Source organism: Sus scrofa, chromosome 14 (assembly GCF_000003025.6).
Source record: "Sus scrofa isolate TJ Tabasco breed Duroc chromosome 14, Sscrofa11.1, whole genome shotgun sequence".
NCBI lineage: Eukaryota > Metazoa > Chordata > Mammalia > Artiodactyla > Suidae > Sus > Sus scrofa.
In genome coordinates, this window is record NC_010456.5 from 103,579,693 (window position 1) to 103,605,694 (window position 26,002).

At 38.0% G+C, this 26,002-nt stretch overlaps 1 protein-coding gene across 2 annotated transcripts in view; it reads left to right on the plus strand.

Annotated features, from left to right (window-relative positions):
- The window catches only part of BTAF1 (B-TFIID TATA-box binding protein associated factor 1), a 110,337-nt gene that overhangs the window by 48,947 nt on the left and 35,388 nt on the right, over positions 1-26,002 (plus strand). For both annotated transcript variants that reach the window (XM_003359291.5, XM_021073462.1), the window contains 7 exons: positions 11,379-11,483; positions 13,664-13,813; positions 14,414-14,556; positions 14,803-14,977; positions 16,312-16,515; positions 23,221-23,647; positions 24,554-24,744. In XM_003359291.5, coding sequence (XP_003359339.2) covers positions 11,379-11,483; positions 13,664-13,813; positions 14,414-14,556; positions 14,803-14,977; positions 16,312-16,515; positions 23,221-23,647; positions 24,554-24,744 — 1,395 coding nt within the window. The remainder of the gene's footprint in view (positions 1-11,378; positions 11,484-13,663; positions 13,814-14,413; positions 14,557-14,802; positions 14,978-16,311; positions 16,516-23,220; positions 23,648-24,553; positions 24,745-26,002) is intronic.

A 26,002-nucleotide genomic window follows, 5' to 3' on the forward strand; every position in this document is an offset into this window, starting at 1 on the left:
TAGCGGCTACAGCTCCAATTCAGCCCCTAGCCTGGGAACCTCCATATGTCATGGGTGTGTCCCTAAAACAAACAAACAAACAAATAAAATAACCCTTAGGGTCAAACAAAATACTAGAATTTAGGGAACCGTAATAAGGAGTTCATTCTTCTATCATGCTGTTATAAGTATTACAGTTTGAACTGATGGTCTTTAAAAAGCAGTGGTTAATTTTTTTTAGACAGTAGATTAAAGTATGGGTAAATGTCTCTTTTGTGTTCACTAACCATGCATTTCTATGTGAATTAGGAGTATTCCATGTAGACCTGCTTTAGTCTGCAGCATGATCTTGTGTTGCACCTCTGTGAATCAACATTTGTGAATTTTGTTTTGCATTGTCTTTTTTTTGCTAATCAGACTCTTCGAAGAAAAAACTGTTAGGTCTGCTTTGTAATCCTTAGTTGATCAGGCATGACCTTCATATGACAAAACTGGCATGGGTGGTTCTGAATTTTCACTTTATTTTTGTTCTAGTTTTGTAAATTATGCCTAAATGTTTTTGTTACAAGTATTCTTTTTTTTTTTTTTTCTTTCTTTTTTCTTTTTAGGGCTGTATCTGTGGCACATGGAAGTTCCTAGGCTAGGGGTCGAATTGGAGCTGCAACTGTTGGCCTCTGCTGTAGCCACAGCAATGTGAGATTTGAGCCACATCTGCGACCTACACCACAGCTCATGGCAGATCCTTTACCCACTGAGCAAGGCCAGGGATCGAACCTGCATCCTCATGGATAATAGTCAGCTTCTTAACCTGCTGTGCCACAGTAGGAACTCTGATAATTCATTTCTTTTTATCACTGAATAATACTCCATTGGATATACCACAGTTCATATATTCAGTGCAGGGTGTAATGGGAAATTAAGAAAAAAAATCCTATGTGGTTCTTAGCTTGGGAAAGCATATGGTATGATTGTGATAAGACTCATATAATTAGTTTAATAACCTTTGCAAAAAATTAAATAATGGAAGAACAGGATATGAGAGTTACCAGGAAGCAACACTGAAGGGTGGATCAAGTACTGTAAAATAAGGGGGATTCGAGTGATAAAGTTAAAAAAACTAATCTTCCCTTACTTCTCCCTATTTAACATCTAATATCTTCACTATGTAATTTTAGAAGTATCTCATTTTTCTGAATAATGTCAGTTTCAAATTAGGCAAGTATAAAAAATGTATTTTGGAACAGAAGAGCTTTTCCCAGTCTCCTCCTTTTAGACTTTTATTTTTTTTTTTTTTTTTTTTTTTTTTTTTTTTTTTTTTTTGTCTTTTTTTTTCTATTTCTTTGGGCCGCTCCCGCGGCATATGGAGGTTCCCAGGCTAGGGGTCTAATCGGAGCTGTAGTCCCCGGCCTACACCAGAGCCACAGCAACGCAGGATCCGAGCCGTGTCTGCAACCTACACCACAGCTCACGGCAACGCCGGATCGTTAACCCACTGAGCAAGGGCAGGGACCGAACCCGCAACCTCATGGTTCCTAGTCGGATTCGTTAACCACTGCGCCACGACGGGAACTCCCTAGACTTTTAAATATATCCTATTTCCACACCTTCTAGTTATTCAGATAGTACATGATCCTTTTAATTTTTAGGTCTTAATGTTTGTTGTTTCCCATATCCTTCTATGTTTGTTATCTGTGCCTCTGAATTCTTTTGCTCTTCTTAAGAAAATTTTTACTGGTGTCACTAATGAAATTTACCATGGTTTCTGTCAAGCCTCTATCTTCATAGAGTGTCTCTTTACTGGAAGCTTTGCTGTCAGTGAAAATTAATATTGCTGCATATAGGTTATTTTGTGCTCCATCCTTGCTCACTAGTATCCTGGATATGAGAGTTACCAGGAAGCAACACTGCCCTAATCCTTGCTCACTAGTATCCTCATCATTGGGGACTTGGCCATGACCCAGATCACCCACTTGCAGTATATTCTGCTTTTGGGGCCCCACATATATCCTTTACTATTTTTGTTTGATTTTTTTGTCCCATTCTTCCCTCCCCCCCCCCCCAAAGCCAAACTCTTTTAGAATACCTTTCTTACTACCACCACATATTTTTCAATTTTGGGAAATTATTTAAATAGTAAAAAAGAACAGGGTATTATAAAGCAGCATCCATATATCTACCATCCATACATGGCATCTGTTATAGTTCTGTCTCATTTGTTTCAGGTTTTCATAATAAAAAATATAAAGAATAAATTGTAGCCACCTTAGAACATCATTTGTTTTCTAATTTACTCATTTTCTTTCTTTTGCATATTTATAAAAAAAATCTTATCTTCCTTTCCCTAATACTTTGCTTAAGAATTAGATCAGTCTTTGTATAATTAGTTTCTTTACAATCATAGTGTTTCTAAAAGGGGAGAATTTGAATGAGTTTTAGGATAATTTGGGGGACTCTAGCCTTATTTATTTATTTATTCTTCTTTTTCTTTTTATGGCTGCACCTGCGGCATATGGAAATTCCCAGGCTAGGGGTCAAAGTGTAACTTCAGCTTCCAGCCTGTGCCACAGCCACAGCAATGCCAGATCCAAGCTGCGTCTGTGACCTATGTCACAGATTGAGGCAACCATAACCCACTGAGCAAGGTCAGGGTCGAATCTGCCTCCTCATGGAGACTATGACAGGTTTTTAACACACTGAGCCACAGGGGGAATTCTACCATAGCCTTATTTACTTGCAGAGTGGTTAGTAATTTGTCATTGCCTACTACATTAGAATTAAATTCCTGTCTTTCTTGGTCTTCTCCTATTTGGCTCTTGTCAACCTTTTCCTCTACAATTTCCTAACAGATAACCTAGAGCCAAGAAAAATTTCTAAGGTCACACCTGTAACCCAGTTGTAGCCACGTTACATTCTTTTGATCAGAGAATCTTTGTTTATGGCTTATCACCAAACTGCCAACTCCCCCCCAACCAAATAATACCTTCTGTCTTAAATATTAGCCCCCTTTCTTCCTCTTTGTAACTTAACTTTCCTCAGGGAAAAGGTCAGATCTCCAGGCCATAAAACTACTCCAACTTTTAAAACTCACGATGCTTTTTCTTTACATCAACTATTATTTAGGGAGTTCCCTTTGTGGCTCAGTGGTTAACGAATCCTACTAGGAACCATGAGGATGTGTGTTTGATCCCTGGCGTTGCTTAGTGGGTTAAGGATCCAGCATTGCTATGAGCCGTAGTGTAGGTCTCAGACATGACTTGCATTCCACATTGCTGTGGCTGTGGCGTGGGCCAGTAACTCTAGCTCCGACCCATCACCTAGCTTGGGAACTTCCACATGCCACAGGTGCAGCCCCCCCCCCCAAAAAAGTAAACTTATTTAAATAAAGTCGTTATGCAGTGAAAATTTTATTACTTAGTAGTTTTTCCTTTTTTTTTTTTTTTTTTTTTTTTTTTTTCTTTCTTTTTAGGGCCTCACTTGCATATGGAAGTTACCAGGCGAGGGGTAGAATCAGAGCTACAGTTGCCAGCCACAGTCACAGCAACACCAGATCTGAGCCATGTGTGTGACCTATGCCTGTGACCTACGCTGTAGCTTGGGGCAGTGCTGGATCCCACTGAACAAGGCCAGGGATCGAATCCGCATCCTCATGGATACTAGTTGGGTTCTTAACCCTCTGTGCCACAATGGGAACTCCATATTTAGTGGTTATTTTTAATCTTGTAATTTTGGCAATGTTTGCTTTCTGAGAAGATTTCAGAGTAAACAATGCCTAATGCTTTTTTATCTGTTACTGTGCTCCTCCATAGCATTGCCTGATATTTGTTATTCATTAAAAGCTATGTGCATACTCTCTTGTAATGCAAGTCCATGCATGATCTCTTATCTACAGTATTGAAATCCAGAACTTTTGTAAGTTAAGTTATAAAACTACTCATTTGGTAGAAAAACCTGACCATTCTGAATAGAGGTTATTTATTTATATAAGTCTTTATCTTATTTGGTGTGCCTCTTCACAAATTTTGCTGGAGAAATATTAATGTGTTTTATTCAGGTGCTGCCTCAGACCTCTGTTGAGGATATTTAACATGATACATATATACAACTTCATTATTGTTCTAAAATTTGAAAAAATTGTGAATTTTATTTTTTTTTTACTTTTTTATTTTTTGTCTTTTTTTTTTTTGCCATTTCTTGGGCCGCTCCTGCAGCATATGGAGATTCCCAGGCTAGGGGTTTAATTGGAGCTATAGCCACCAGCCTACACCAGAGCCACAGCAGCACGGGATCTGAGCTGCATCTGCAACCTACACCACAGCTCATGGCAACGCTGGATCCTTAACCCACTGAGCAGGCCAGGAATCGAACCCACAACCTCATGGTTCCTAGTCAGATTCCTTAACCACTGAGCCACGACGGGAACTCCAAAAAATTGTGACTTTTAAAACATATTTGGCTCCAGGGAATCTGGATTAGAGATGATAGGCTTGTTGTGACAATAGATCTAGCCTCACACTAACTTGCCTTACTTTTTCTGAGTTACATTCTGTCACTGTTGTTTCCTCTTCAGTGGTGTAATGAAATGATCCCTTACTTAAACATAGAATCTGGGTTCTAACCTTAGCTCTACCATTTGTTAACTTTTTGACCTGATCAAGTTTATTTAATCCTCCGGTGACAATCTACTCAGCCTTTCTCAGTTATATATTGACCAAGTAAGGTAATGTGTATGCAAATGCTTTAAAATGTTAATGCTACACAAATATAAATTATTTTTTTATTTTATTTTTTTTGGTCTTTTTTTGCTATTTCTTGGGTCGCTCCTGTGGCATATGGAGGTTCCCAGGCTAGGGGTCTAATTGGAGCTGTAGCCGCTGGCCTATGCCAGAGCCACAGCAATGCAGGATCTGAGCCACGTCTGCAACCTACACCACAGCTCGCGGCAACGCCGGATCGCTAACCCACTCAGCAAGGGCAGGGACCGAACCCGCAACCTCATGGTTCTTAGTCGGATTCATCAACCACTGCGCCACGACGGGAACTCCCAAATATAAATTATTGATAGTAATAATAATCATTAACACTTCTATTTCTGGGAATTCTTTTCTAATAATTTTGAAATCTTATATTATGGAGTGTAAGAATGATATTTAATTTTATTAACAATAATCCAAGCTAATATTAAGAGTTTAACTTTATGTGTGAACTGCAGTAAGTACTATAAATGGGGTGGCTATTGCAGATAAGGGGACTGATGATCAAAAATCTAACTTTCCCAATCTCATAGTAAGAGACTCAGCTCAGATTCAGATCTAATTCTGGCTACTTTCAGCTTCTAGTTTTACGTGGAGACAAAATGAATTGTGTCCATTGAATTACTTTCCCATTTCTAAACATGAAGTCACCTTAAATACAAAGTGAAAAAAATGACCTTTGTCTCTAATTTACTACTTAGTTCTGTTTTGGCTTCAGTTTCTAGCTTTTCAGCCCATTTCCCCTTGATAATTCCAAGGTAATTTGGTTAGGCTAAACCTGACTAGAGCTCATTACATCATTACCTAAGACTGATACCTCTGTTCCCTTGAAAGTCCTCTGGTTATCTTTAGTAATTTTGTTTTCTTTAGCTTTGTAAAATTAGAAGACTTTATAAGGGAGATTTTTTTTTTTTTTCTTCCTTTTTAGGGCTGCGCTTGCAGCATATGAAGTTCCTAAGCTAGGGGTCAAATCAGAGCTGCAGCTGCCGGCCTGCGCCACAGCCACAGCAGCACCAGATCTGAGCCATGTCTGCAGCCTACACCACAGCTTATGGCAACTCTGGTTCCTTAACCCATTGAACAGGGCCAGAGATTGAACCCACATCCTCATGGATACTAGTCAGGTTCGTAACCTGCTGAACCACAACAGGAGCTCCCATAAAGAAGATACCCTTAATCTTAAAATGTATCCCATCATAAGTATGTATGAAGACATGCACATCTCTAAAATGTTTTTAAATAGAACCACAGTTAATATAGTTATTTATGAAATCTCATTTCTCTCAGACTTTTGTGACATACCTTGGCATTTGTGAAAATGAATCTTTTAATCTCTGTCCCTTTTTCTCTGATGTCACATTGAAAGTATTGGCAAGCCTGACTTCTTAGGGAGCATGAAATAAGGACTCTTAGGCAAACCAGATTAGTTTCTTTTGGTAAGACTTCAAATCAAGATGTAACTTTTTTGGCTGAACTAGGAGCTTGACAAAGAAAATGAAGGAATTAATTTTTTTATATTGTCCTCTTGGCCTCTGACTGTATTTGTTCATGTGAATCTATCTATGAAGGTATATGTCTATTGGTGAACTACTTACTGGAAATATCTAGATTAACTAGTGTTGATAACCACTAACTGAACCAGAACTCAACTTCATGATCTAGGAAGGTATGCTTCTGGGCATTAGTATCTGGTTCAGCCTTGTTTTATTGACTAGGTCAACTTTTCCATTCAGTTTGCATCAGAGTCCCTTTGTGAGTCATTCCTAAATTTCAATACATGCGGTACTGACTTTTGTTTGAGAGGCAGGCATTAGCATGAAACTCATATTTAGCATGAAGGTATACATGAAATTGAGTTGGCGTCTGGGGCATACTCAGTCAAGGATGTAAGAAAATTTAACATATGCATATGTAGAAAAGGAAAGAAAGAGCAAGAGAAGAGAGTTGACTAAGACTCTGGTGTTTGAGAACATTAGCATAATTAAGTATTGGCCAGATTTTATAAAGGTATGAAAAAGGGAGAGCAGAGTTTAAATGTAATAAAACAAGACATAGCTTGTCCAAATATAGAATTGGGGTGATGGGGGTTTTTTGGGGGTTTTTTTGGGTTTTTTTTTGGCAGTGAGCCAAAGTAAGACTTCAGACCAAATTAGTGAAAGAACTCAGAATTCAGTGTGATTTGTCACATCGTGGTAGCTTCTTTCCAGAATTTCTTCCCTGCCCAAATTATTTGATATGTAGATAGAAATGATGATGCATTTGCCTACAGGCAAGAATCAGATGTTCATGGTAATGATGATCGATTGCTGTTTTTTTCCCCACATTTACCTGTTTTGTGGGTGTGCTTGTGAGAGGATAAAAAAGGGGTCATAGCAGAATGGGGCTGGCAAGCTCTTACCCCACCTAAGATGCCACTTTTGCCAGATAGAGATTTATTGCCAGCTGCAGTTGTGGAAAATTTTGCATATTACCAACTACTCCCAGTGACTTTGGACCATTGCTTCAAGAGGGGGATTTATTCAGTAAATATTTTAGTGCCTACCGTGTGCCACAATTTTCTAGATACTAATCGGTATGAGATAAGGTCTCTGCCCTTCTATAGAGCTTAAAATAGGAAACTAAGAAGATAACTAGATAAGCCCTCATAAAAAAATAATGATCATTTCATAAAGCCATCATTACGTAATGAGGTAAGTATCTGGTAGGGGGAGACAGTGCTGCTGGACCCTTACTAGTGAGGTGAGTGAAGGTCAAGAAGGTATCTCGTTCAAAGTGAAGCATAAGTTGAGACCTGAAGAATGAGTGAAATTTAACCAGGTGAAGAGCAGGGTAACAGTCAGAAGAACAAATTCGTGTGAAACTCTGTGAGCAGGAGTGTGCATGATGGCACTAAAGAGGGAGTGAAAGGATATTGGTGTGGCTGAAGGATGGAGAGTAAGGGATGACCAGAAGTTGCACCTTGATTTTCAGGTACAGTGACATGTCTGATAGGCTTATTTCTGTTTGTCATCAGCTTTCCTTATTCTGAGTTCCAGGAAGGCAGAACATAGGAGGGAACACTAGTCTGAATAAAGGATCTGGGAAGAGACTACCACATTCTTGTCACACTAAACTGTCAGTCATTTATTTCCCTGAGTAATTCCCATAAATGCCATCCCCCTGTCTGATCCTTTCTACAAAAATGTTGGGGACTATGTTTAGCACTAACATAAGTGCTAGCTAGCTATTGTGTTATATAACACAAACCAAAATAATTTTTTAAAGCCCTCTTAAAACTTGAATTCACATATCATTTGAGTTGTAGAGGTTCAGGTTATAGTTAATTTAAATCTAGAGAAATAAAGGAGTTCCTGTCATGGCTCAGTGGTTAATGAATCCAACAAGGAACCATGAGGTTGCGGGTTTGATCCCTGGCCTTGCTCAGTGGGTTAAGGATCTGGTGTTGCCGTGAGCTGTGGTGCAGGTCGCAGATGCGGCTCAGATCCCGCATTGCTGTGGCTCTGGCGTAGGCTGGCGGCTACAGCTCTGATTAGACCCTAGCCTGAGAACCCCATATGCTGCGGGAGTGGCCCTAGGAAAGGCAAAAAGACCAAAAAAAAAAAAAAAAAAAAACTAGAAAAGTGAAGAGTCTGTGTTAGAAATTTTTCTGTATTTTTCAATTACATTCTGTTAGACTAATACTAAACAGTCATCAAAACTTTCCAGACTTTGCCTTAGATTTGGAGGGAAATTTTTGACTAGTAGATTCCTAGTTAGTAGCATAGTAGAAATCTGTTTGTTTTTGTTTTTTTTTTTAATTTGGGAAGGAATATCCCCAAGTGGATAATCTCTAAAGGACTGAAAATACTACACCTCACACTGCACCACACTCCCCAACTAATTCAATTTAATAAACCTATAAATATAAATCAACAACATTGGGTTACCTGCCCAAATCGGTGCTTACTGGAAGACAGGCATAGAATTAAAGCAGGTAGACCAACTTTCAGATTTGTGAGAGGCAGATTGACTCTGGATGGGCCAAATTAGACCTAGTGATCTTCTAAGAAATGCTAATGGTGAGCTAAAGCATATAACTTTGCAACCATGTCTAAAAGGAGATGCTTGCACAATTGGACTAAATTTGGCCTACAGCTGCTTTCCCAGCCTTATATTATCTACAAAGCAGACTTTATGTTATGCTTAGGGAGAATCTACATTTTTGAAAATACTACTTCCTGTGATGATGTTGACATGCACATTTTGGGGTGGGTTTTTGTTTGGTTAGGTTTGGGGTTTTGTTTTTCATTTATTTTTTAAAATTTTATTTTTGTCTATTTATTGACTTTACTTTTTAGAACAAGTCTAGGAGTTCCCGTCGTGGCGCAGTGGTTAATGAATCCGACTAGGAACCATGAAGTTGCGGGTTCGGTCCCTGGCCTTGCTCAGTGTGTTAAGGATCCGGCGTTGCCGTGAGCTGTGGTGTAGGTTGCAGACGCGGCTCGGATCCAGCGTTGCTGTGTCTCTGACGTAGGTCAGTGGCTACAGCTCTGATTCAACCCCTAGCCTGGGAACCTCCATATGCCGCGGGAGCGGCCCAAAGAAATAGCAAAAAGACCAAAAAAAAAAAAAAAAAAAAAGAACAAGTCTAGATTCACAGCAAAATTAAAGCACAGAGAGCCCATCCATATACCTTCTAGTCTCCCCTTAACACAGCTTCTCCCACCAATAACATCCCACACCTGAATGGTACGTTTGTTACAGTCAGTGAACGAACACTGATACATCATTATCAACCAGTCCATAAATTATATTAGGCTTCACTCTTCATTCTGTGAATTTTGACAAATATATAATGACATCTTTGTCATTATTGTATCATACAGAATGATTTTTCCATCCTAAACCACCCCCCTCCACTGCCATCTATTCATCACTTCCTTTCCCTGGTGGTTCTTAATAATCATAAGTAGAATTTACTAGAGTAACAAAGTTGATAGCCTGAGAAAAGTGCTACGGTTTATATCACACTCATTTATAAATGTAGGAGAAAAAACTTCATCTGTAGTGTAGCATTGGGATCACCAAGCAACTATTTGGATTTCCAGTGACGGGGTTGGAGGTGGATTAAGAGAGGTGGTAAATAGGATGGGGAGAAATGAGAAATAATAGTAATTATGAAAGAGTAATATTATTTGCTTGTTGCAGATTAGCTTTCCTAATTCTATTAATATTGTCCCTAATTCTAATGAGAAAAGAAAGAACTTGCCAATTCTCTTTTCCTTTCAATGAAAAATAGTTAAGGCAAAGCAAATCAATGAGTAGGCTCCCCCAGCTGATGATTTTGCAATCAGTCTATTTTAAACTTCAAACCATTGCAAGAAACATAAAAAGGGAGTTCCCGTCATGTCTCAGCAGTCAACAAACCTGACTAGCATCCATGAAGACGAGGATTCGATCCCTGGCCTTGCTCAATGGGTTAAGAATCCGGCGTTGCCGTGAGCTGTGGTTTAGGTTGCAGACGCGGCTCGGATCCTGTGTTGCTGTGACTGTGGTATAGGCCAGCGGCTACAGCTCTGATTGGACCCCTAGCCTGGGAACCTCCATATGCTGTGGGTACAGGCTTAAAAAGACAAAAGAGGTAAAAAAAAAAAAAAAAAAAAAAGCATAAAAGGATAGGGCCAGGGTTATTAGTTTTCCACTGGCTAGAAAATTGTAAGTAACTTTCTAAGTTATGCATTATCCCTAGACCTTCTGGGCTTCTGGAATTTCAGTTAAATTTTTCAGATTTCTCTTCAATCTCTTCTAGACAACATATTTTTTACTTAAAAACAGTTATGGAAGAAGGTGATGTTAAGAACTGTGAACTAGTTAATAAAATTTTTATCTCTTACTCAGGGAGCTTATAATTATAATAGACAACACGTGAGATTACTTTTCTTAGAATTCTGGGCACACAATAGATACTTAGGCACTATTTGATTGCTTGATTTGGGTGAGCTTTTAAATTATTGATAAATTCCTTAGATTGAGGTTCTAAACCTGGATTTAGGGAAATCCCTGAACCCTTTGAATTTAAAGCAAAATGTTATACTTAAGTTTATGTAAGTGTACTTTTCTAAGAAAAGAGTATGCATAGATTTCATCAGATTTTCAAAGGGTCCCTGACCCAGAATAGATTAAGAACCTTTGCTTTAATTTTACGGTGATGTCAAAGTTGAATTTACTAGGTTGGATTTCATCTTGCAGTTCATTACTTGCATTAATGGTAAATACCATAGAACTGAAGCCAACACAGTAGCAATAATCTGATCATCTGTCAAATTTCCCTGACACAGCAATAATATGTAATGTAACCAAAGAGATGTTCCTGTTAGAACTTGCTTCTGTAAACAGGATGATTTGAGTCTATTGCAGAATTCATTGTTGTTGATTGTAATCAGGTTTTCTTTAGCTTCCTAGCAATTGTATTAATTTCTCCAAACTGTTGGAATAATAAATAGGATATTGTTGCTCCAGAATCTTGTCAAAATGTATCACCAGTTGAACCTTTTTGATAAAGACATAGTCTTTTTATGTTAATACTTCTGTTACTTGACTTATATCTTTTTAAATAAACTAACACCCAAGAATTATATGCTATAGTTTTGATTCTGTTTTTGTTTTTAGAACTCTTCATCGTGGCTTATACCTATCCTTCCTGATATGCTTCGACATATTTTTCAGTTTTGTGTTTTAGAAAGCAGCCAGGAAATTCTGGACCTCATTCACAAGGTACATGGTGAATATATCTCTACTCCTTTTCCAAATATCATGGGTAGATTTAAATTTTTCCTCATAGTAGTAGTTATGTTGTTGATCAGAGATTTTAAGAAATTAGAAATCAGCCAAGAGATTCAGATAGTCTGGAGATATGCAAGATGAGACAAGGAAAGAGACTTCTTATAGAATATAATATAAAGTCCTGGCTGGCCATGCTATTTTATGTGACCTACTAGGAATGTGTTTTAAACACTTTTTTCCCTTTCTTTTTTTTTTTTTTGCAACTCACTGTAACAAGTAGAAGATCCCTGGCCAGCGATTGAACCCATGCCAAGCAGCAACCCGAGCCACAGCAAAGTATCTTTTAGGATTTATTGGTAATAAATATATAATCTGATTGTCATAGTTTAGACTTGTACTCTTTCCCCTTCCTTATTAGCAAGATTGGTCATATGTATTGGGACCTTTTAAAGAAGAGCCACTTGGTATATTTAATACTCTTTATGGAAGGAGATAGGACTGTTGTACACTTTTTTTTTTTTTTTTTTTGATCTTTTTGGTTTTTTAGGGCCACACCCATGACATGTGGAGGTTCCCAGGCTAGGGGTCCAGTTGGAGATACAGCTACCGGCCTACGCCACAGCCACAGCAATGCAGGATCCAAGCCAAGTCTGTGACCTACACCACAGCTCTCGACAACACCAGATCCTTGGACCTACTGAGTGAGGCCAGGGATGGAACCTACAACCTCGTGGTTCCTAGTCGGATTCGTTTCTGCTGCTCCACGACAGGAACTCCACTGTTGTGCCTTTAAAACTTGTTCAGTTAGTCTTGAATTATTGGCCTCTGAGGTGGTTCATTGTTAACAACCGTGGATTAACTGGTGGAATTTCTGCATGCTGGCCCTAGCCCATTTGATGTTAGGCATTAAGAAAGGTGCCATGGGAGGAGTTCCCATTGCGGCTCAGCAGATAAGGACCCAACGTAGTCTCCAAGGTTGTGGGTTTGACTTTAGTTGGTCAAGGATCTGGCATTGTTGCAAACTGTGATGTCGGCCAAGATGCAGCTCAGATCTGGTGTTGCTGTGGCTGTGGTGTAGGCCTGCAGCTGCAGCTCTGATTCAACCCCTAGCCCAGAAACTTCCATATGCTATGGGTGCAGCCATAAAAAGGAAGGGAAGGAGGAAGGAAGGAAGATACCTCAATGGGGTAAGACTTATACTGTTCTTAATTTTTTTGGGGGTGGGGGGGCATCTTTTTTTTGCCATTTCTAGGGCCACTCCCGAGGCATATGGAGGTTCCCAGGCCAGGGGTCTAATTGGAGCTGTAGCCTCCGGCCTACACCAGAGCCACAGCAACATGGGATCCGAGCCACGTCTGCAACCTACACCAGAGCTCACGGCAACGCCGGATCCTTAACCCACTGAGCAAAGCCAGGAATGAACCTGCAACCTCATGGTTCCTAGTCAGATTTGTTAACCACTGAGCCACGACGGGAACTCCTACTGTTCTTAATTTATATTAGGATATTACTACCTCTAAATTTAGCAAAGGGTATTTATCAGGAGCTGTTAATGTGTTGAAATGTGTGTTGAATATAGGACTGCATGTTAAGCTTTGTAAGTACCTTCAAAGACCTACTGAGATTTTGATAACTTACTTTTATGGGTATCTTTTTTTAATGATTTTCATAAAATATTAAGGAAAATTCTTTGTATTCATTTTTTTAAAAAAAACTTTCTTTTGTATTACTCTTTTAGGATACAAACCTACCCCAAAAAGCATTTAATAATAAGTCTCTATATTGAATTTTAAAATGAATCTTGGAGTTCCCGTCATGGCACAGTGGTTAACGAATCTGACTAGGAACCATAGGGTTGTGGGTTTGGTCCCTGGCCTTGCTCAGTGTGTTAAGGATCTGTTGTTGCCATGAGCTGTGATGTGGGTCACAGACGCAGCTTGGGCCGGCAGCCACAGCTCCGATTTGATCCCTAGCCTGGGAACCTCCATATGCCGCGGGAGTGACTCAAGAAAAGGCAAAAAGACAAAAAATAAAATTAATCTCTATTCTATTTCCTTCATTTTTTTTTTCAATTCAGTAAAACAGGTATTAAACAAGTAAAAACAAGTATTAGGTTTTTAATAGGCCTTGCCAGAAAATTTTTACTTTCTTCTTCCCTTTTCCTTTCGTAGGTTTGGATGGAATTGTTGAGCAAGGCTTCAGTTCAGTATGTAGTAGCAGCTGCTTGTCCATGGATGGGTGCTTGGCTTTGCTTAATGATGCAGCCTTCTCATTTACCTATTGATTTAAATATGTTGCTGGAAGTAAAAGCTAGAGCCAAGGTAAGTGTAGAGGGACATAATGTATTTGTATGTTCAGCTTATAATTATTAATACAGTAACCATGTAAGAAATCTGTATTGGGAGTTCCCGTCATGGCACAGTGGTTAACGAATCCGACTAGGAACCATGAGGTTGCGGGTTCAGTCCCTGCCCTTGCTCAGTGGGTTAATGATCCGGCGTTGCCGTGAGCTGTGGTGTAGGTTGCAGACACGGCTCGGATCCCATGTTGCTGTGGCTCTGGCATAGGCCAGTGGCTACAGCTCCGATTCGACCCCTAGCCTGGGAACCTCCATATGCCGCGGGAGCGGTCCAAAGAAATAGAAAAAAAAAAAAAGACAAAAAAAAAAAAAGAAATCTGTATTGCCTTATTATAAGTCCAATGTCATTGATGTAACATAAGGAAAAATTACTGTTAGGACCTTGACAAAATGCATAGAAATTTTTATCCATTAATTTTTTGTGGAAAAAAGAAACCTGTATTTTACTAGAAGTATAACAAATAAGAGTATTTTTGATGTTGTCTATTAAATCTGAATGGTTGATCTTTAATTATTGTTTTGTCATCATACCCAACCTCCCACCCCCCCCAATTCTTTCTAGGAAAAAACGGGTGGTAAGGTGCGCCAAGGCCAAAGCCAGAGTAAAGAAGTACTGCAGGAGTACATTGCAGGTGCAGATACAATTATGGAAGACCCCGCCACCAGGGATTTTGTGGTTATGCGGGCCAGAATGATGGCAGCCAAGTGAGTACACATATATTCAAAGATCATTTAACTAAGAGAGTCCTCTGAAGTGTCTGTCAATCCTTCCTCCGTCATACTAGTTACAGAGTAAGAAAACATTAAAGTGTATGAAAACATTTTAAGTTTTAAAAATAGGATTTATATTTTCTTATAAAGGAAAGATAGGATGTCTTCCTTGGGAAAAGCTATAGCTTCAGTAGGGGAAATGTACGCATTTCTATAGTAACTTTTTTTCCTCCCTCTTAGGTTGTTAGGAGCACTTTGTTGCTGTATTTGTGATCCAGGTGTAAATGTGGTAACCCAAGAAATTAAACCAGCTGAATCCCTTGGCCAGTTACTACTCTTCCATTTGAACTCCAAATCTGCCTTACAGAGAATTAGTGTAGCTTTGGTAATCTGTGAATGGGCTGCTTTACAGAAGGTAAGATTTTGCCCCCAAAATAATGAAGAGAAATTAAACCAGTTTCCATTAGCTGATGAGGATTATTTTCATTGTATTTTACAAACAGAAAAGTGAAAATTTCCTCTGTATAAAAATCCCAAAGTTACAGAAAAGTGTTCTAAATTATGTTGAAACATTGTTTCTCTCTCATTTGCCCTTAACCCTAGACTTTTTTCATAGAACCCCCAGTCTTGTACCTGAGAACTACAAAAGATAAGAGGCTTTGAGTAATAGAAATCCATTTATATGAGTAGCAAGGGCAGATTTTTGGTCACAGGAAGAATAAAATTTCCACATTTAAACCCAAATCTTTGTTTCCAAATAAGCCATTCCCTTGCAGCCCATTTAATCTTTAACTTTTAGTAAGATGTATGATTTTGTATAAGACTTGCTTCTGTAAATCAAAGAAACTTCCTGCTGGCTTTGTTTATTCCATTGACTGGAATTCTGGAAATTTAACTGTCTGCACTTGCTGTGAGAGTTGCTTATTACTGCCTCTTAGCAGTTTGTAAAAGCTGTGTCTAAAAGTAATTGAGCCATGCTCTATTGCAACTGAGACCCCAGCTTTGCCTCTGGAAAGAAGCAAGGCTCATCTGTTTTTAGGCAGGGCTCGGTGTGCTGGAGAGGCAGTGATGCTGTGTTTTTGTGCCTCTCAGAGTCAGCAGCAAGTGTTGACAGTTCGGTTTCTGGACCCTCACAGAGCTTCTCTGGACTTACTCTGTGAAGCCCAGGCTGATCACCCAGATCCCACAGAACCCCTCATGGCTCACCACTGAGGTCATTCCCCCTCTGGTTGGGGCAGGCAACAACCAGAGAGAGTGGGAAGGGTTAGTTAAATTTGGGGGCAGGTAAGTAGTTTTTGAATTATATATCCATTTCTACAGTATGGCATGTGAAGCTATGGATTCAACTGTTAAGAAATCTAATGAGTTTTTAAATAACATTTTTAGTGCATGCTAAGTGTTCTTTTCTGACTGATTTCTTTTTACAGTTGTATATTTTAAAATCTGTGCTATATAATATGTATGTAAACTTTGAATACATTCAGAATAAAGTTAAGAGTAATTAGGTGGAAATTTTAATAGAATTGTAATAGTTCCATGTGCTGCATGTTCTATAGTCATTCATATTAAAATTTTAGAGTAGTTTGGGTGTGATACCTTTTCTCTGTGCAACTAACTATGTTCTGGGAGATAACAGAATATAGATTCAAAATTGAGTTTAGACTTGGTAGTTTGCAAGTGAAGATTTATGCATCTCTAGAATTATGTTTACATGTTTGCCCTGAATATTTGTTGTCTGTTATATTTTAGGAGTGTAGAGCTGTTACCCTAGCTGTGCAGCCACGTTTACTTGATATCCTTTCAGAACATTTATATTATGATGAAATTGCCGTTCCATTCACACGAATGCAGAATGAGTGTAAACAGCTGATTTCATCATTAGCTGATGCACATATTGAAGTTGGTAATAGAGTAAACAGTAATGTTTTTACAATAGATCAAGCCAATGACCTGGTGAGTAAAGAAGTAACTTTCTTAATTTTAGAACATGAAATAAAGATAAAAAATTTGTCATGTCACATTTTCCACAAAAATACTAATTTGTTGAATCTGTTTGTGGCTTGGTAGCCTGTCTTTCTTATCCTTTAGATAAGAGGATGGGGAAGGAGTTTTTTTGTTTTTTTAAAATCTCAGATTCTGACAAACCAATACACTTTTATTAGAAAACGCTGTTACTTTTTTTTTTTTTTTTTTTTTTTTTTTGGTGTTTTCTCAGTTTTGCTTAAGACTGGCAGAGTATAGGAATTCCCTTGTGGCAAAGCAGGTCAAGGGTCTGGCTTTGTCACTGCAACAGCTCAGGTCACTGCTGTGATGCAGGTTCAGTCCTTGCCCAGGGAACTTCCACATGCTGCAAGTGCAACAAAAAATAAAACAAAGCAAAAAAATAAACTGTCAGAAAATAGGGAAAAAATGATTCTGTAGGTACCTGAGTATGTCTCCTCCTCCTTCCCAACTTATGTTAAAATTTTCAAACAAACAAAAAAATATAAGATTACACAGTGAACACTCTTATACCCACCAACTAGATTCCAATTAACATTTTACTAAATTTGCTTTATCACACATATATGCAACTCTCTACCCCTCTACTTAATTATTAATACATCTTAATTTTTGATGCATTTCTAAGTATTCGAGCTGCAGATGTCTGTATACTTCAACATGTGTCATTAACTAAAATTCAGTTTTCACGTGTTTTGCTCTTTCTAAAGGTAAAATTTTTATGTTATGAATTGCAAAAATTTTAAATTGAACAATTTGATAAATTTTAACGGAAGCAATATACCTATGAAACCCCAAACTCCCATCAGGATACAGGCAATGCCATTACCACTTCTCACTTAATCCTCTGCCCTCAAATGACCATTGTTCTGATTTTTCCTTTACCATATTCTAAAATTTCATTTAAATGGAGTGAATTCTGTGCTGTTTGGTATAAGGATTTTTTTTCCAGCACTGTTTTTAAAATTCTTCTGTATTGTTATATCTGTCAGTAATCCATTCTTTTTTATTGCTGAGGTTTTTTTCATTGTATAAATATACCACAATTAGTGTAATCCTTTCTCCCCCCTTTTTTAAAAATGGCCACACCTGATCCTTTAATCCACTGCACCCAGCCAGGGATCAAACCCAAACCTCTGCAGTGACCTGAGCCACCTTGGTTGGATTCTTGATTAACTGTACCACAGTGGGAACTCCTACCCTTTCTCCTCTTGAACACTTGGGCTCTTCCAAGTTTTGGGCTGTTATAAACAGAGCTGCTGTAAACATTTTTGTACAAGTCCTTTTGTAGACATTTATGTTCATTTCTCTTGAGTAAATAGGAGTGGAATTGCTAGTTCATCAGATAGGTGTTTTTTATTTAGTTTTATTACAAAATTGCATTCTTCCCAAAGTGGCTGTATCATTTTACCTTCTAATCAACAACGTATGAGAATTCTCTCAGCTCCACATCTTCACCAACATTTAGTGGTGGTCACTCAATAATTTTTGCCCTTTCTGGTCATTGTGTGATAGTGTCATTGTGGTTATAACTTGCATTTCCTGGATGACTAAAATGTTTAAAACTTTTTTTATGTCTTATTGTCCATTTGTTGATCTTCCTTTCTGAAATGTCTGTTCAGATCTTTTGTCTATTTTTAGTTAGGTTGTCTTTTTATTATTGAGTTGTAGAAGTTCTTTATATATCCTGATACCAATCCTTTGTCATATAGATGCTTTCCAGATACTTTCTCCCGGTTGTGTAGCTTGCCTTTTCATTTTTTTAATGGTATCTTTGAATGAACATATATTTTTAAGTTTGATGAAGTCCATCCAGTTTATCAGTTCTTTTCTTTTATGTTTATTGTGTTCTGTGACCTAAGGTACCTTTTTTTATTTCCAAACAGCAAAGGTATTCACATACATTTTCTTATAAAGCATTGTAGTTTTAGTTTTTATATTTAATATCCATATTAACTTTATGTTTAGATACAGTGTAAAGTATATTGTGCTTTGTTTTACATATATAGGTATCTAATTTTTCCATTGCGATTTACTGAAAAAATTTTCCTTTCCCCATTGAATTGCTTTGACACCTTTGTCAAAAATAATTTGAAGTGTTAAGTGTGGTCTGTAGTTGGGTTCTTTTTGTTGAGTCTGTCTCTCCTTTTGCCATAACCAGCATTACTGTAACTTTATACTTAGTAAGTTTTTAAGGTTAGGTGTTGTAAATGAGGTCTTTGTTGAATTATAGAATCAGAAACCCAGTCACTTTGCTTGTGTTGATCCCCGTGAAATAGCATGCTTCTCTTACCCACTTTCTTATTTTTAAAAAAATGATGTAGTTGAAAATATTTTCTTCTCTCCTGTGAGAAAAAGCTAAAATTGCTCCAGGGTTTTTTGTTGTTGTTGTTGTCGCTGTTGTTGTGAATTGTCTTCCTGATTGTTTTTTTTCTGTAATTTCTCTTTTTTGCTTTCCCATCCCCATATTTTCCTTTCCTGGAATAAAATCTTGAAGTTTCTTCAAAATCTGGGTTCTCTTCTTACTGTTTCTGAAAACATTTTTTTTTAATGTTATTACATGGCCTCTTCAAGCTTTTCTTATTCATACTTTTTTTTTTTTTGTCTTTTTTTGGTCTTTCCTAGGGCCACTCCTGTGGCATATGGAGGTTCCCACTAGCCTATGCCAGAGCCACAGCAGTGTGGGATCCGAGCCGCCTCCACAACCTGCACCACAGCTCACAGCAACACCGGATCCTTAACCCACTGAGCAAGGCCAGGGATTGAACCCGCAACCTCATGGTTACTAGTCAGATTCATTAACCACTGCGCCACGACGGGGAACTCCTCATACTTCTTTTTTTTATGTAAGTTCCCAGGTTTAGGAGTTGAATCAGAGCTGCAGCTGCATGCTTACACCATAGCAACTCCAGATCTGAGCCACATCTACCACCTCTGCTGCACCTTGAGGCAACACCTGATCCTTAACCCATTGAACAAGGCCAGGGATCTAACCTGCATCCTCACAGACACTGTGTAGGGTTCTTAACCCACTGATCCACAATGGGAACTTCGCTTATTCAGACTTCTCACTCCCAGTGAAACTAATGTTCTGTGTCATCAACTTCCTTAGGCCAGTGGTTTTCAATTGGTGTATCAGAATCTCTAGAACATTTTAGGGAAGAGCAGCCTTATTTAATTAATTATTTTTTTGGTTGCACCTCCAGCATGTGGAAGGTTCCCGGGCCAGAGATTGAACCTGGGCTCCTGCTGTGACAATGTAGGATCCTTAACCTGCTGTGCCACAAGGGAACTCCAGGAGCAATTTTAAAAGATTAGTTGTGGTCTTAGCTAAGAGCCACTGCCTTTTGTATCTTTCTTTGCATCTCTGTTTTCTTTTACCTGCCAAATGCAAGGTCTCCTTTGTGTCTCACCATTTTCATAATTGAGTTTTTATCCATGTGCTGTGCAACTTGTCTCTTGGTCTTTTATGTTCTTTGATTTGGCATTTTTGCTTGGATATCTCACTGTCCCTTCATACTTAACCAAAACTGGAATTTATTATTATTATTTTTTTAACAGAATATAGCCCTTTTTATCCAGTCTCAAATCTGGTTAACATTTCCTTTCAGACAAATTTCATATGTTTATCCTTTCTCTGTTTCCATTACCACAACCCAGTCACAGGCCTTAGTACTTTATGACTAGGTCCTGACTCATCTCTAAGGCTCCAGGCAGTCTCTGGTTTATTTCACCCTCCATACTTTGCCAGACTAGTAAACTTCCTTGGTACTGCTCTGAACATATCCCTCCCTTGTTTTTCCTTGATTTTAGTTTTTTTCTTTCTTACTTTCAGCACCTCTAAATCTCCCATCTTTTTTCCTCCTTGTTATTTCTCCAACTTCCTCTGTTTAAGCCTAGTTAGCTTTTGTCTTGCAAAAGTACACCACCCTTGCCCACATTCTGTGCTTCACACAGTCTCAACTTTGGTGTTTGAGCTCCTCTTTCCTTTGCCAGGAATTCCCTACCTCAATGCTCTGTGCTCATCCCAAGTTCATCTCTTGACATTCTTCATCTGCACCCTGTGCTCAAGCTGTGATGAAATGTTGTCAGTTTCTTGGACAGTGCCCCACTTCCTACTCCCTGCCTCACACTGTTTGCCAAGATGTGCCCATAACTCTGGACTTACTCAGTGTTTAAAAACCTAGCATAAGTGTTAATCTCCTCTGGTAAGCCTCATTATTTTGTCACCTATGAAGAGTTAACCTACCCATGTGCTACCACAGCAATTTGCATTTACCACAGTTACTTGTTACGTTGTCTTGTTTACTTGTGTATCTGTCTCTCGCATTAGTCTGCATTTTTTGTGTATGAAGACATTGATTTTACTCTTCTTTTAGTTTTACTGAATAGATATTTATTGAATGAATGAATGAATTTGGGGTAATTGAAAAGCTTTTCTAAACTGCCTGGAATCATTCATTGAAAATTGAAAGAAGCATAGTATATTTAAGACAGTGTTTTAAACTTTTAATGGTGAAACCCTGTTTCTGATAATCTTATGCAGAGCTTGAACATGCAGACAGACAAAGCAATATAGAGAGTATAAGCTAGAAGTGGTATGTGATCGTGTTCCTTTGTAGGGAGCAGATCAAGGTCAAGCAGATACAGCTTCATTTAAAGTCTTTGGTATTTTATAATGACAAAAGGTCTTATTTGTGTGCCTGTTTTGCTTTTCATAATGAGAGACCAGCATTATCAGTCTTATTTCTAAGTCTGAAAAATTGAATTCTTCATGTTTTAAAAAAGTTACATTCTGGGAGTTCCCGTCGTGGCTCAGCAGAAACAAATCTGACTGCTATCCAGGAGGATATGGGTTCGATCCCTAGCCTTGCTTAGTGGGTTGGGGATCTGGCATTGCCATGAGCTGCTGTGTAGGTTGCAGACGCAGCTCAGATCTGGCATTGCTGTGGCTGTGGTGTAGGCCAGCAGCTGTAGGTCCAATTCAACCCCTAGCCTGGGAACTTTGATATGCTGCAGGTGTGGCCCTAGAAAGCAAAAAAAAAAAAAAAAAAAAAAAAACCCAAACAAAAACAAAACAAAAAAAGTTAGGTTCTTTAATGTTACAGGCTTTTCTGACCAACATTGATCAGATTGAATCTCTTTATGGAGCCTTTTTATGCTTACAGTTACCTATCAAACAAGAGGATAATTTTTGTTATGTAAGCCATCACACAGTCTTTAATGATAATTTTTTTAAATGTATGCACACAAAAACTTGCACGTTAATGTTCATAGCAACATTATTTGTAATACCTAAAAGGTGGAAACAACCCAGTCATTCCATCAAGTAAAGAATGCGTGGATGCAATTTGGTATATCCATATAGTGGGATATTATTTGGGAAAAAAAAAAGAAAAGGAATGAAGTAATTATAGATGATACAACATCAGTGAACCTTGACAGAATTATGCTAAGTAAAACTTCAGTCGCAAAAGATTACATGTTATATTATGACATCCAAGTGAAATGTCCAGAATAAGCAAACCTATAAAGATAGAAAGTAGATAGAGTGCTGACTTAGGGCTGGGAGGAAATGAGGACTGATTGCTAATAAGTGTTTAGTTTTAAATTGAGGGTGAGGAAAATGTTCTAAAATTTTAGATGATGTTCTAAATGTTCTAAAATTTTAGATGATGTTTAGAAAATGTTCTAAAATCTAGATGATGGTTGTACAACTCTGTAAATATAATAACCATTGAATTGTACACTTTATTTTTTATTTTTTTAAATTGTACACTTTAAATGGGTGTATTGTATGTGAATTACATTTTATAAAATTGTTTTAGAAAGATGTATTGAGGAGTTCCCTGATGGCCTAGCTAGCAGTTGAGGATTTGGCGTTGTCACTGCTGCACCTGCAGCGTGTGGTAGTTTCTGCGTCAGGGATCGAATCCATGCCACAGCAGTGACTTAAGCTGTTGCACCACAAGAGAACTCCTTGAACAATCTTTTAAGGGGCTTGTATAGTCGGATAGCTTTAAGCAGCTCTTGGTAAAGAATTGATAACTGTTGCACAATTCTCTTTTAACAGTTTATATTTGCTTACAGCTTTCTCATTTCACCAAAGTACTATATGGGTATTGAGTGTGATTTTTCAAACTTATTAGACATAATAAATTTCTAAGACCGTCTTTCTTAAAGAATGTAACACTAATGTTAAATTAAGTCAGATTAAAATATAGTTGAGGAGGAGTTGCCGCCGTGGCTCAGTGGTTAATGAACCCGACTAACATCCATGAGGACGAGGGTTTTATCCCTGGCCTCACTCAGTGGGTTAAGGATCCAGCATTGCCGTGAGCTGTGGTGTGGGTTGTAGACACGGCTCGGATCTAATGTTGCTGAGGCTGTGGTGTAGGCTGGCGGCTACCGCTCCGATTGGACCCCTAGCCTGGGAACCTCCATATGCTGTGGGTACAGCCCTAAAAAGACAAAAATAAATAAATAAAATATCGTTCAGTTGGAAGGTTTTAGACATTAGTTTAGTGAATAGTAAAATAGTACTAGATAATTGCGAAACTTAAAATTGAAACAGAAAGCTTGCTGACTGCCCTTTAGGAGTTCATAGGCTGCTGGGGTTGATGTCATTAATGATTTTTGTTTTCTCTTTTTTGATAGGTCACTACTGTTTTTAATGAAGTCACATCATCTTTTGATTTAAATCCTCCAGTGTTACAGCAATTAGATAGTAAACGACAGCAGGTCCAAATGACAGTTACAGAGACCAACCAGGAGTGGCAAGTGTTGCAGTTGAGAGTGCATACTTTTGCTGCATGTGCAGTTGTGAGCTTGCAGCAACTTCCAGAGAAATTAAATCCTATTATAAAACCATTAATGGAGACCATTAAAAAAGAAGAGAATACACTGGTACAGAACTATGCAGCTCAGTGCATAGCCAAACTACTTCAGCAGTGCACCGCAAGGACGCCCTGTCCCAATTCAAAAATTGTTAAAAACCTCTGTAGCTCACTTTGTGTGGACCCATATCTAACTCCTTCTGTCACATGTCCAGTACCAACACAGAGTGGCCAGGAAAATTCTAAAGGTATATAGCTAATCCTTCATTTGGGGTAGAAAGAATTAACCATTTAATTTTCTTTAGATTTACTTAATAGGTATAATATAAGCACAAATCTGGTTTATGTTGAAGCTTTTTCCCATTTTGAGAAAATTTGCACTTATTGCTATACAATCACAACCCTCTTAAATAAGGTGTTCATTCATAAAAGACTTGATATATGACTGAAATCTCTATGAGACAGGTGTTAATCCTTAACTTCCTTTTCATTAAGTGGGCTAGAAAACTTAATTGTATCAAATGGTGAATGAAAGTTCTCCTATAAAACTCTGGTTTCTGTAATTTCGTACATGTCTTATAAGTAGACTCTGTTACTTTTAGCAAGTATTGCATAAATAGCTTTTCTGTTTTCATCTGAAAAATTTATATAGAAAGTAACTGCCCTTTGTAGGTTTGTCTTAAGAACCAATGTTTCTTCACATGCCTTGGTCTTAAACTTCCCTCATCACTCTCCCTGAGTGCTATGTGAGGCCAGCAGTATTTTGCAGTGGTTGATGTTTCTGAATTCGTAGTGATTATGGAAATTTTTTTTTTAAAGAGAGAACTAACTTGAAGTATTTTTAATGTTTCTTTTAATGCCCAGAAGCAGTCATTAATTTTTAAAGAATTAATATACTTCTGAAGGTATAGTCATCCTTGCATGTGATATTTCTTATTAACATTCTGTAACTTTGGTCGTATTAAGTATGGTCCTATGCAAATACCAAAGCATTTAACTTAATGTTATAAATTTTGACTTACTCTCTATCATTTCAATGTCTAAAGAAAATATCACTGGCCTGTAAAAATTGAGACCTAAAAGACAGTTGTAAATTGTGTTGGCGCCAGAAGCATCTGGTCACCTATATATGCTTTAACTTTTTTCCTTAATAGGATCCAACTCCGAAAAAGATGGAATGCATCATACTGTCACCAAGCACAGGGGTATAATTACACTCTATAGGCATCAGAAGGCTGCTTTTGCAATCACAAGTAGGCGAGGTCCTACCCCCAAAGCAGTAAAAGCTCAAATAGCGGATCTTCCTGCAGGAGGTAGTGGAAATATCCTTGTTGAACTTGATGAGGTAAATAGCTTTTTCTTTGAATATCCTGATTTTTAAACAAGTTTTGTACAGTTTGAGTACTGAATTGTCATATCAGCTCCTAGAATTATATTTTTATATTCAAGTGAATGAACCAGGACTAATAACTTTTTGGAGTACCCCAGCAATGTGATCCAGAAAAACTGCAAAATTCTTCAAAGTTCTCATGTCTCTTGATATTTTTACCGGCTTAACTTTCTTTCTAGGCAAGAAACCCTCTCAGTACTGGCTATGCAAGTCATTCATAAATACAGGCTAATTCACTCTTATCACAATAACTACTACTAAGTAAGAGTGAAAGCTAACTTTTCTCAGTCCTATTAATGTTAGGATTTACTGTTAATTTTCAGAGCATAAGTTTATAGGTGTTAAATAAATTGTTACCTATCTTTTAGTCAACTTGCAATTTATTAATGGTGTGATGTGAGGTAGAGATCTAAATTTATTTGTTTATTAAAACATGTTTGAAGGAATTCCCATTGTGTCTCCGTGGGTTACAAACCTGAGTAGTATCCTTGAGGTTGCAGGTTCAATTGCTGGCTTTTTAGGATACATCATTGCCGTGTGCTGTGGTTACTTGGAAACGTGGCTTGGATCTGGCGTTGTTGTGACTTTTGCGTAAGTTGGCAGCTGTACCTCTTGGACCCCTTGCCTGGGAACGTCCATATGCTGCAGATGTGGCCCTAAAAAAAAAGTGTTTGATTTTTGAAAATCTTATAGTCATATTAACAAAGGAATGAATGCTCTAGATAGCTGTTTTGGTTTAAAGACATTGGAACTTATCCGAGTTCAGCAACAAACTGTCAATGCTAAAAGACATGTGTTTAATATCATTCTATAAATATAGGCCTATTTAAAGTTTCTTTTTTTTTTAATCAGAATCTTAGCTTATTGTCTGTATTTTATTTTATTTTATTTTATTTTTTTAGGGCTGCACCTGTGGCATATGGAAGTTCCCAAGCTAGGAATCAAATTGGAGCTGGAGCTGCCAGTCTGTGCCACAGCCACAGGAACGTCAGATCTGGGCCTCATCTGCAAACTACACCACACAGCTCATGCCAGTGCTGGATCCCTTAACCCACTGAGTGAGGCCAGGGATGGAACTGGTATCCTCATGGATACTAGTTGGGCTTATTACCACTGAGCCACATTGGGAACTTCCTATATTTCTTTAAAATATTCTATGAATGAAGGCTTTTTGACTAACTATATTTTTCTCATAATAATTTTAATCAAAAAT